At 33.8% G+C, this 12333-nt stretch overlaps 2 protein-coding genes across 10 annotated transcripts; both read left to right on the top strand.

Moving 5' to 3' along the window:
* Window positions 1-406: 406 nt before the first annotated feature.
* LOC136228844 (disease resistance protein At4g27190-like) lies at window positions 407-5755 on the top strand. 6 transcript variants are annotated; one of them, XM_066017328.1, is made up of 6 exons: window positions 407-697; window positions 787-849; window positions 944-1482; window positions 1740-2514; window positions 3026-3503; window positions 3629-5755. In XM_066017328.1, the coding sequence occupies exons 5-6, from the start codon at window positions 3068-3070 to the stop codon at window positions 5548-5550; spliced, it is 2358 nt and encodes a 785-aa protein (XP_065873400.1). In that variant the 5' UTR covers window positions 407-697; window positions 787-849; window positions 944-1482; window positions 1740-2514; window positions 3026-3067; the 3' UTR covers window positions 5551-5755. The 6 variants fall into 6 exon arrangements, with proteins under 6 accessions (XP_065873400.1, XP_065873398.1, XP_065873399.1 ...); XM_066017326.1 differs by having other exon boundaries at window positions 1740-2505; XM_066017327.1 differs by lacking the exon at window positions 944-1482 and having other exon boundaries at window positions 1740-2505.
* Window positions 5555-11689, top strand: LOC136228845 (uncharacterized). Of its 4 annotated transcripts, XR_010688867.1 has the most exons (6): window positions 5555-5830; window positions 7912-8082; window positions 8205-8489; window positions 8720-8769; window positions 9475-9587; window positions 11354-11688. XR_010688867.1 is itself a non-coding variant. In XM_066017331.1 (5 exons), the coding sequence occupies exons 1-4, from the start codon at window positions 5555-5557 to the stop codon at window positions 9568-9570; spliced, it is 828 nt and encodes a 275-aa protein (XP_065873403.1). In that variant the 3' UTR covers window positions 9571-9587; window positions 11354-11685. The 4 variants fall into 4 exon arrangements, 2 of the variants coding, with proteins under 2 accessions (XP_065873403.1, XP_065873404.1); XR_010688866.1 differs by having other exon boundaries at window positions 8205-8769; window positions 11354-11689; XM_066017331.1 differs by lacking the exon at window positions 8720-8769 and having other exon boundaries at window positions 11354-11685.
* The last annotated feature ends 644 nt before the right edge of the window (window positions 11690-12333 follow it).

Consider the following 12333-nt stretch of genomic DNA (forward strand, 5'->3'; position numbering starts at 1 on the left):
CAAGTTTTTTAAATCATTCTAAATTCAAGACAAATTAATACAAATTAGTTACTTCTTAGTCCTTGTGAAAACAAGAGAGTAATATTTATGAATTCCTAGAAATTTTTGAAATTTTATTATCCAACTAATATAAAATATAATATAATATAATATATTTTCGCATTTTGATAAATTATTTCTTAAATTCAAAATAAATTTGCTAAATCTGTCAACATTATCATTTAACCTTTAAGTCACTTTATTTTTCAAATATTTACATGTAGATATTTAAATATATTATATTTAGATAAAATTCAAGAATAGAAGCAAAATGCAATAAAAATACAAAAAAAAAAAAAATGAAAAATTATTGAGATGGCCAAGCAGCAGTAGCCACATCAAATTAAATAGAGGCAGAGAAGGTTTCCATTTTTATCTCCTCTTTCTTACTTTCTTCTATTTTTCTCTTTTCTTATGAAGTTGTGTATTCTTACTCTTCTTCTTCTTGGAGCTAGGTTCTGATTTTGGGGCAGAAACTTTGTTATCTCCATAAAACTTTAGATTCCCAGAGAAGAGTTCACTTGCAAAAGGAAAACCATTTTCCGGTTACAGAGGTTTCTAAGTTCATTATCCCCAAAACTAATCAAACTTATTAAAATCACCTCTCAGGTTCCGGAGAAAGAGACGAGAAGAAAGCACAAACAAAAGCCATTTTCAGGTTTGTGTACTTTATCCCTTTTAGTCTGATCTTTAATTTTATTTTGAATAAGAAAATGCTGAATTTCATTGTCACCAAAACTAATAAAGCCAAAGAAGAGTTCAGCCGCAGAAAGAGACCAGAAGAAAAGCAGAAACAAAAGCTATTTTCCGGTTAGTGTACTTCATCCCTTTTAAATTAGTTAAACGGTTTTCTATGATATAGAAGTAGTCTGAAACCTTTAATTTTGTTTTGAATTTGAATAAGGGAATCCACAAGTTGATTATCAACAAAACTGAAACTTATTAAAATCAACTCTCAAGTTCCAGAAAAACAAAGCCATCGTAAACTCAAGATTCATAAGGATAACTATTATTTTAGTACTATGGACAACAATGATTACTCTGTGAATTAAGTCATTTATTTAAGCAAATACGGCAGCCAACCCAAACAAAGGAAGAGATTAACAGAATAAGGTTAAAGATTACCTGAACAGAGGAAAGCAGACCAAAGCAGCGCAGAGCAACTTTGAAGGAGCAAATAGAAGTATATTAACTGAAAATACCAGGAAAGCACATAAATTGGGGAAAAATAGCCATAAAAGGATATATAATGAACCCTAAACCCTATTATACATATCCATCTCTGCCATTGCAGCAGTCCAAAAGAGAGAAAGGTAAAATAAAATGTATCCGGAGAGAATAGATCATGGAGATAAGATGGTGCAGAGGTGACCTAACAGTCTGAATCCATGAGGTAAGGCAAGGAGGAGATTTGGGTGTGGGGCTTTCTCCTGCTATAACGAGGTATGCGTATGAGGTTAGGGTTTAGAAGATAGTAACAAAATACGTCCAAAGTTTTCTTTTATTTTTTTATTCTGTTAAAATTATAATTTTTTTTTTCTTCTTTTTAGTCTCCTACACTTAAATTTGTCGGTGAATAACTCCACTGGTTGGTGTCATCACCGACAATACAAATCACCTACAAAACGGGTTGGTAATTAGGGTACGAAAAATCCCTAAAAATATCTCTTAATTCTAAGAATGTGTATGTTAATGTGTAGGTGAATTCCGGCACTAATTTACTGTCGGTGTTCCGTCGGTGATGTAAAAAATTCAGACACAAATAATTCCTTCGATCCATTTCGTCGATGATATCGTTTTTTCTTGTAGTAAGGGATCGCTCCAATTTGGGTTGATATATGTCACGATGACATTCCATTTGAGGTTGGCAATGAGCGAAAGGAAGTTTTGGACAATGTCCAAGTTGTTAAAGTGGAGATCAAGGAGGTCCGTGGTTGGTCGGTTCAAGATGTCATGGGGATGAGGAGGAGCCTCCAAGACATTGTGGAGGATTGGTTTGACCACTTCGACGAGATATTCCGTTTGATGTTGGTTGGAGATTGAAGCAAATATCATGGAGGATGAGCACCGGGGGCGAGATACAAGTTGGGGCATGGGAAGAAGTTCAGGAGGAGAAGGAGAATCCGACAATTGATGGAGTGGACTTTTTGAATTCACTTCGAACAACACCTTGATTCGACTTGAGAGCTTGGGATCCGCTCAAAGCGAGCACGTCTCATCAATACGTGGGAAGCAACTTGGGGTCAAGTTCTTTTTTTAAAAGAGAATGTATGATGCAGAGCATCTCCGTTGAAGATCGAGTCTGGGTGAGGGAAGTCAGAGGAGGAACCAAGCATGGACAATCAAGTGTGTAAAGGGGTCAAAATTAGACCCACGCTCCGCTTGGATTAATCCATGCTCCGCATAGATGATAGTCTAATCCGGAGGAATGTCATTTAAAAGATCAGTCGCCAATCCATGCTCTGAGTGAGTTAGGTCACGCTCCGAATGGATTCACTTAAAAAGTCTTGCTTCTTACTCCAGCTTCCTCCTTATTTAAAAATCTGCTACTTTTTATTTACAAATCTGCAACTCCTTAATTACAACTTTTTCACTCCTTATTTACAACTCATGTCACTCCATATTTACACTCATGTGTTACCCCTTTACCTTCAACCCATTTTAGCCTTTTAAGTTTTATATAATTAATTATATCTTTACCCTTAATTGTAATTTGTTAATTAGGTTTTGGATGCTATAAATGGATCTCTTTCTTTTGTAATTGTTTAACTTTTATCAAATACAAAAATTATCATCTTCTTTGTGAAGTTTGTTAAAGTTTGAAACCTTCAACAATGTGGGATCTTTTTTTTTTTTTTTTGGTTACTGTTTAGCCGTAAAACACCGGGATTCACTCCTTCTAGTTTAGCTAGAGAAGAACATTTTTGTTAGTTTACAATTAAAACTAACACGTCCGATAATAATCTGTATCACATTCGTGTTTCAGGTCTTGCGATTTCAAACACTTAGTGGGAGATTGAAGAAAAAAATGGAGGCTCTTATTGGTTTGGGAACATCACTTTGTACTGAATCTATAACTTGGTTGCTGGGCAAAACCATAGAACACATTGGCTACCTCTGTAACTACAAGGGAAATCTAAACAGCCTTGAAGCTGCAGTAAAAGAGCTGGATGACAAGAGGACTAATGCGAGTCATTTCGCAGAAGACATTGAGAGGAAGTGCAAAGATGTTAGCGGTGATGTTGTTAGTTGGCGGTCTGAAGCAGACCAGCTTGATGTAAAGGCTCAGCAAATAGTCTCTGAAAATAGCATATCATGTCTAAATCCATGCTCACGATATTCCACAAGTAAGCAAGCTTCGAAGTTGGTTCAGGAGATTAATGAACATGTCAAAACTGCACCAGATTTTGGTACTTCCTTTGATCGTGCAACCCCAAAAGTAGCAGCCAAGTTTGATCTTACAGGTTTGGAAACTTACAGAGAATGACTAATCTGTAGAAACTTTTTATGAACATACTTTTGTCATTTATAATATATATATATATATATATATATATTATAATTATGCTATTTTTATGATTACTGACAGGTTTTATGGAATTTGAGTCGAGGGCATCAGTTGTGGACCAAGTTTTGGAGGCATTCAAGGATGAGAATGTGATGATGTGTAGCCTTTGCGGCATGGGAGGCACTGGTAAAACCACTCTGGCAAAGAAGCTTATTGACAGAGCTGAAACTGATCATTTATTTGATAAGGTTGCAATGGTAGCAGTGTCCGAGAATCCTAATCCAACGAAAATACGAGGTGGTATCGTGTCTAGCCTTGGATGGAAATTTGATAGCCAAGAGCTTGAAACACCAGATAAGCTAAGTGATTGTCTTATGAATAATGATGGGAGCATCCTTTTGATACTAGATGATGTTTGGGAGGTATTGGATTTTGAAGAAATTGGACTTCCTAAAGCAAGATTGCAAATCTTATTTACTTCGAGAAATGAAGATGTGTGCCAGATAATGGGAAGTGAACGGAATTTTGTTATCAATGTTTTGACCGATGAAGAAGCTTGGGGTTTGTTCAAAAACATAGCAATTGAATCTATTGAAAAGTGGAACCTGCACGATACAGCAAGAAAGATTTCAGATGAATGTGGTGGCTTACCTGTTGTCATTGTAACTCTTGCTGCAGCTTTGAAATACAAGACCAAACCTACTTGGAATGACTCGCTCCTAAAGCTACAGAAGTCGAACCTCGAAGATATCTCAGGAATGGACAAAGTTTATTCTCGGATCCAATTAAGTTATGATCTTCTAAACGATAAGGAAGCTCAATCATGCTTTCGACTTTGTTGTTTGTTCCCTGAAGATTATGACGTTCCAGTTGAATATTTGGTCTTATTTGGGAACGGCTTAAGGTTATTTAAACATGTGGAAAGCTTGGAGCAAGCAAGAGACAGGGTTGAATCGATTATTTCTAATCTAAGGAAATCATTTTTGTTGCTTGATGGTGAGGCAGATGGTACTGTCAAAATGCACGATATTTTACGTGATTTTGCTATATCAATTTCTTCGAAAGATAAACATCCATATATAGTCAGATGCGAGAAGATTATCAAAAAGTGGCCAGATACGAGTCAGTTAGAAAATTGTAGTGCCATTTCATTTGTGTGTGACAAAATTGAGAAGCATCCTGTTGATATGAGATGTCCAAAGCTTGAATTACTACATCTCATATTGAATGATAATGGGATCCCAATTGGCTTCTTTGAAGGAATGAAAGAGCTCAAAGTTCTTCTTTTGAAAGTCACATCATTATTACCATCAGGAGACAAGAAATTTGATGGAATTTTCTCTGTGCTAACCAAACTTAGAACTTTGGTCATCTACGAGACTTCTCCTGCTTATCATGAGACAAAAGTTGGAGATCTGCTAGGTCATGATGTTCTGCAAGATCTAGAAATTCTTGAATGGTCTGGAGATAGATATGATGTGTCGTATGATGATTTTCCAGAGGAGATAGGAGGGTTGTGCAATCTGAGGCGTCTCAAGCTTAGCAAAATGAAATTTAACTATATTCCACCACATATATTGTCAAAATTGAAGGAGCTAGAAGAGTTGGAATTGCCATGTTATTTTGATGAATGGGGATGCAAAGAAGCAAATGGAGAAAGAGTGAATGCAGGCCTTGAGGAGTTAGAATCACTTCCACTAACTACATTAAAAATCTTTGTACCAGAGGGTTCAAATTTGGCAGTAAAGTTAGTTGAAAACCTAACAAGATTTCATGTTTGTCTCGGGAGGAGTTGTTACTATTATTCAGAAGAATGTTACAGTGCAGTGTTGGAAGTAGTTGATGTTGATGCAATTGATGTTACAGTTAGTTGGATTAGTGTTTTGCTTAGGAAATGTGAACAGCTACAATTGTATGAAGTGAGAAATTTGATGAATATTATGTGTCTGCAGTCTGCTGACAATGGGTTTCCACAATTGAAGTATTTAGAAGTTCGTGTGTAAGGAAATGGAATACTTGGTTGCAGAGCAGATTCCATCTACTTTCTTGTCTCACCTCAAAACTTTGAAGCTACGGAGAATAGATAATCTGAAAGAAATATGGAATTTTTCAAAGATAAAAACACCATGCTTTACTAATTTGTGTGAGATAGACATATATAAATCTCCAAAGATGAAACATGTGTTTCCACTATCCGTTGCTAGAGAATTCAGACAACTCAGATCCATGGAAATATTGGATTGTGAAGAAATGGAGGAAATTATCTACAACGATGGACTTCAGGTACTTTATTCGATTTACTAAAACAATTTATTAATTTGCTTTTTTAATTGACTAAAGCATCATAATCTTTTTTTTTTTTTCTTTCAACACAGTATTTTTATTTATTTATTTTTTATTATTATTATTGCTATACCTCTAAAATAGTATTCTTTATATTTAGAAATAGAGTTTCGCATTTAATCTATAACCAAATGTTCATAAGGATTTTAACTTATCAAATAATTTGTTAAGTTAATATTAGATTTAGGTTTATTAGAATTTTAAATCCACGTGAATACTACTCGTGTTTTTACAAAATGTCTTAAAATCATGAGAAAATAAATTATTATAAATAAGCAATATTATAAAACTCGAACATGATAGTTCAACTAGTTGAATTGGCAACCAACCAGATTATACTGATCCGAATGTGACTGGTTTTGTTGAACGTTCAACAAACCAATATGAACCAAGAACGCAACCCCGGGCTTTCAAAAAATTTCCCTGAAAAAAAAATTTGACAGCTAGAAAATCAAATTTTTAACACAATTTCTTTTTTCCTGAAATTATTATTCTATGCCATTATGGAATAGAAAATTTGACATAGAAAAAAATCACAGTTAATTTTTTAATTAAGGGTACAAAAATTGCAAAAGTACGACGGTTCATAGGGTTTTTATTTCGGTGCGGTATTCACGTCGCTTACATACGTCTCTATTTCGGTGTGGTATCACGTATTTCAAATTACTTTAAACTTAATTTATCCGTTATATATATATATAAATCTCAAGTTGACAAAAATAACAAACGAAAATTCCAATATACATATTTTAATAGAAAATTCCAATATACAGTTGGTTATTAGTTGGTTTCTTTTTTTTTTCTATTTATTTATCTTTATTTTCTCAATTTGAATACAATGGTTATATTAAGTCACATTGAATCGATTTTTTTTTTATAAATTGTTTATTTATATAATGTTAAAATAATGTTAGAGGAAAGTTGCTTCCATACATGGAGCATGGTGACATTTTCTTTGCTATTATCTGTCACCAAGTTTGGAAATGGAGAAACGAGGAGATTTTTGGAGATAAAACTGTTTTTATGACAAACTTAGCTGATTTCTTCTCGAAAAAACTTTTCACTATTATCGATAGTTTCAAAGGAGAGTCCCTTGCCAGAGCCTCTCAGTGTTGTGATGTGCATCTCGTGCGATGGAGCAGGCAAAGAGAGGGGGTTGTGAAGCTGAATACTGATGGTTCCTACCTCAGTAACGGTAAGATTGCGGCTGGAGGTGTGCTTAGAGATGCAGGGGGCGCCTGGCTTTCTGGGTTCTCCCAGAATTTAGGGTTGGGTTCTTCCTTTTCTGCGGAGCTCTGGGCTATTCTTACTGGAATCAATCTTGCTAAAAGGCTGGGTGTTAAGAGGCTCTCTGTGGAGTCTGATAATTTGGAAGCAATCAAAATGATTTCTGAGAATCATTCTATGGGTCTTAACAGTCGCAACCTCATCAAAGCTATTAAAAGGATTTGCTCCTCCTTTGAGTTCGTAGAGTTCAGACACATTTTTAGAGAGCAGAATCGTGTTGCTGATCGCTTGGCGGCGGCGGGCCATGAAGGGACGTTAGGCGTTACTACCCTTCCTGTTTCCCCTAGTTTCATCTCTCCTCTTCTCTTAGAAGATAGGATTGGGGTTAGCTTCCCTAGGCTAATTCCTGGGTAGTTTGTTGTTGTTCGTTTTTCTTTTCCTTTTCTACCAAAAAAAAAAATTATATATATATATAATGTATATAAATATCATTTATTGATTTATTATATCATCTGGTTCTACCAATCTAAGTCATCTGATCCGATCAAGTGCTCCTGGCCTAATTATAAATCCGATTTGATATCGTCCAATTCTGATAACATTGTAACTAAGTTTAAGGGGTTAATGAGTCACTTTAAAATATATTTAAATGACCAATTTATCATTTTAAGTAAGTTCGAAAGCTAACGAAACACGGGCGAAATGTTTTCCTACCTTCTCTATATCTGCCTACCTCTACATATGTCACATTATACAAGATTCCGATACATATAAAATAAATAACTTTTTTACAGGTTGTTGCTTCAAATGTACAATTTACTTCTCCAACAGTTGAAACCACATCAACACCAACAATGAATTCCAATACTAATAACAAACCACAAGTCATTTGTCCAACACTAAATTCATTCACTCGATCTCTACTAGGAAGAGAAAAACATCCAAACATGGTTTCCACTGGACAGGTATATTTATTATTTGAAAATTAACTTTTTTAATTATAGAAATGATATAAGTATAAAATAAATAGATAAAAAGATCTTGGCCAAGTTTTTGTTATTAGTAAATATTTGTGATTTGTTGACAGATTATGGAAGAAAACATTGCAAAAGTGGATGAAAGTCATACTATTGTATTCCCTCGACTAAAAACATTGAAGCTTGAAGTCATGTATAAGGTTAAAGTTTTTTATGATGGAAATCATGCCATTGAATTGCCTTCATTAGAATTTTTGGATATTGATGATTGCAATAAGATGGAAGCTCTCTCTTATGGGTCATTCTACGCTCCAATACTTAAAGAAATTGGAATAAATCGGACCAGCTACTATCCAACAGTAGGGGAGGATCTTAATACATTTCTGAAGAAAGCGGTACAATTGATCTTTTCTTTAAATCTTTAAATTTATTATTTTTTATCGACACAATACAAATTTAGCTATATAGTTATGGGGTAGATCGGATCAGTTTAGCATTAGTACTAAAATAGTGGTATCCTAAGTTTAATATTTACTAAATCGTGTAATTTAATGTCTCATTAATGGAATGAGTTTCTTCCATTAATAAATATGTGCATTTCAAATCTTGGACGGGGACACTAAAGGTTGGAGGCTGACTGAAATATGAATGAGCACATCAGATTTGAAATTATAGGTATACCGTCTCACAAATACTAGGTTTAAGATTGTATTACTTTGTACATAGAGACTAAATTCATCATCTTTCAATAACGATAGTACTAAATTTGATTTTTTTTTTCTAATTTTAATACCTGTGCTTGATAGTTATAACTTATATGTATCAAATGTAATGTAATGTGAACAAGTATATAAACGTTGCTACATGACATTAACAATATTAATCATAATTATTAAAGGCGCACTTCGGCTAAGGCTCCAGCCTTAGCGCCTTTGGATGACAGAGGTGGACGCTGTCAGCCAGGCGGGCGCCTAAGCTTCGTTAGGATTGTTTATGCTTTTTTGGGATTTTAAATTCTTTTATTATCAGTTATGGATTAAAAATAATGAATGGCTGGAATTAGTTTAGAAAAGAAAAGAAAAGGATAGAAACAAAGTATCAATACTTTTCATTGAGCTCAGTAGACCCATAGCAGATTAGAAATTTATGCATTTTATGGTTTTATTGTTGGTATTTGACTATTTGTGACTAGTATTATGAATTTATCATATTTTTTGTGGGCCTTGTGTCGCTCGGACGCGCGTCTTAAATTGCGACTTGCGCCAAGATTTAAGGACCCCCTGTGCCTTAAATAACTATGATATTAATTTAATTGTATTATACATATTTTTTATGCATACAAATGTTAATTAATAAGCTTATAATTTTATTTTTTGAAAGTTGGATGCTCAAATGCACATTGAGGAGGTGGAAGAAGAAGTCATTGAGGAGAATGATAATGATAACATTGATGAAATCCATCAGGTTGTCAGTTAACCTAATCAAAATAAATGGTGAGTTTTACAGCTTTTTTATATAAACATGCTTTTACATTATGGTTTTGAAGTTATGAGTGAGTAAAACCAAACCGAAAATACATATAAATAAATAATAATAATAATAATAATAAAAACCGAACTAAATACTAATTTGGTTCAGCTCGGTTTTTATATTTTCAGTTTTTGGTGTTAGAGATTAATATAAAAAACTATTATTGTATTTTAACTATCCACTTAAACTTTTAGTTTAATTGGTTTTGACGTGGTATTAAAGTCTCTAGACAAGTGGTTGAGGGTTTGAATCCTTTAAATAATATTTATTGGTTAAATTTCAACCATAATGGATGTGTCAAAGATTGATATACAAAAATTATCATTGGTCAAAGATTGATATGCAATTCAGTTTGTTTTTCTAATAAAAGAAAGGGTTAAGGTGCAAAAATACCCCTAATGTTTTGGGTCAAGAGCAATTTTACCTCTAACGTCTAAAATGGTGCAATTTTACCCCCAACGTTGGAAGCCATGCTCAATTTTACCCCTAACGTTGATAAATTTGGTTAATTTGAGAAATAATTCATCAAATTGTCTTATCGGTCATGAATCTTGTCATGTACACTTCACACGTACGTTATTTATCAGTAACAAATCACAAACATATGTTGGAATGTGAAAAAAATTAAAAAAAAATATTGTCTTTTTAGATAAAAAAAATTCAAAACATTTACCGAATTTATAAATATTAATCTCCAATTCTATTATTAAATTATAAAAAACATGAAATCCCTTTTTTAGAACGAATATTTATGCAATTGGTCTAAAATAAGGAACAAAAATATATGTGTTTTAGGACCCGTTTGGTTGCTCCTTTTCATAATCCTTTTTGCCTTTTCACCTTAAAAGGGAGAATTTTAGGTGTTTGGTTAATGATCTCCTGTTTGCCTTTTACATCTGAAAAGCAGTATTAGGTGTTTGGTCAGTGATCTCCTGTTTGCCTTTTACACCCGAAAAGCAGCCTTTTACAAAAGCAGAGAATCTCTTCTTTTTGGAAAAACAGCTTTTTCCAACAGCAAACAACAAACCGTAACAGCAACAACAAACAGCAACAGCAAACCGTAACAGCAAACAGCAACCCATAACAGCAAACAGCAACAGTAAACAGTAGATAAAACAAACGGGCCCTTATAATAGTGTCTGAAATTGATCCAATTTATCAACGTTAGGGGTAAAATTGATCTTGGCTTCCAACGTTAGGGGTAAAATTGCACCATTTTAGACGTTAATATTGCTCCTGAACCAAAACGTTAAGGGTATGTTTGGACTTTAACCCTAAAAGAAATTAAATAAGACCGAATTGAACGAAAAAATTATCCAGTTCGGTTACGTTCAGATCGATTTTTGGGCTGAGCTACTGCATCCTCACCCTTATTTGTAACATATTTATTGTTATGTAAGTTTAGGATGGTTCTTTCTCTTTTAGGAAATATAGTCTCTCAACTTGGTGGAAAAAGCCAATTCACTCTCTTAATTTATAAAGTGCATCTTTAGCTCTTTGAACATGCTTAAAGTGATCTATTGGCCTTCTGAACTTCTTTACTGATCTAGTGGCCTCCTGAATTTGCTTACAGTGATATATATTTCAATTTGTCCAAATACTCTCTTGATATGCCATATTAATTTAAGTGTTCATTGTATCAATTTAAGCAAGTTCATGGCTGACTAGACATATATTAACTATTGTTAATTTGGTGCAAAAGCTTACTGTTCTTTGTATTGATATGCAGGTTGTATTGTGTTTTGCTTGGAATTGATTGTTGGGTTGTTTATTTCAAGTTGGAGTTTGGATTACTAAAAGGACCAATTAATGAACTTTGGACATTTTTTTTATGTTATGTTGTTATCATTTTGTGTTAAATTTATGCTTTAGTAACTGCTATTTTATTCCGTATTTTTCATCTGCATGATTTTAGTCAGTTGTCTCAAGTGGTTATTTAAATCACTGATTTGTAGGATGTAGTTATTGAACAGTTATTCTGTAACTGTGTCTGCTGTATTTAAATTCAGTATCACATCAATAAAAAAATATACTTTCCACAGCAAATTGTGTTGTTATAAAATCATCTCATTCATTTTCCAACAAGTGGTATCAGAGCTCTCTTCTTGAGGGATTTGTGAATTTGTTATTTTTTTTTCTCTTCTTCTTTATGGATTTGTCACAAACTCCATTTACTGCATTAGCACCACCTGTTTTCAATGGTGAAGGATATCATATTTGGGCAGCAAGGATGGAAGCACATCTAGAGGCTAATGATCTCTGGGAAGCTGTTGAAGAGGACTACGAAGTTCCTCCATTGTCCGAGAATCCAACTATGGCGCAGATAAAAAATCACAAGGAGAAAAAATCAAGAAAGTCGAAGGCCAGGGCTACGTTATTTGTTGCAGTCTCATCTGATATCTTTATCAGAATCATGACAATAAAATTAGCTTTTGAAGTCTGGAATTTCTTGAAGAAGGAATTTGAAGGAGATGAGAAGATCAAAGGAATGAAGGCTCTTAACTTGATCAGAGAATTTGTATTTCAAAAGATGAAGGATTTAGAAACTGTCAAAGAGTATTCAGACAAATTGCTTAACATTGCTAACAAAGTAAGATTACTTGGTATTGAATTTCCTGATTCTAGATTAGTTCAAAAGCTTCTTGTCACTGTTCCTGAAAGGTTGAAGCACCATTTCTTCTCTGGAAAACACTAAGGATCTGTCAAAAA

Source organism: Euphorbia lathyris, chromosome 5, assembly GCF_963576675.1.
Source record: "Euphorbia lathyris chromosome 5, ddEupLath1.1, whole genome shotgun sequence".
Taxonomy (NCBI): domain Eukaryota; kingdom Viridiplantae; phylum Streptophyta; class Magnoliopsida; order Malpighiales; family Euphorbiaceae; genus Euphorbia; species Euphorbia lathyris.

Excerpts from the sequence above, each read along its gene's own strand:
- LOC136228844 (XM_066017328.1), top strand. The coding sequence starts at position 3,068 with ATGGAGGCTCTTATTGGTTTGGGAACATCACTTTGTACTGAATCTATA. Across the intron at positions 3,504-3,628 it reads AGCCAAGTTTGATCTTACAG|GTTTTATGGAATTTGAGTCG; the intron begins GTTTGGAAACTT and ends GATTACTGACAG.
- LOC136228845 (XM_066017331.1), top strand. The coding sequence starts at position 5,555 with ATGGAATACTTGGTTGCAGAGCAGATTCCATCTACTTTCTTGTCTCAC. Across the intron at positions 8,083-8,204 it reads ACATGGTTTCCACTGGACAG|ATTATGGAAGAAAACATTGC; the intron begins GTATATTTATTA and ends ATTTGTTGACAG. Across the intron at positions 8,490-9,474 it reads ATACATTTCTGAAGAAAGCG|TTGGATGCTCAAATGCACAT; the intron begins GTACAATTGATC and ends ATTTTTTGAAAG.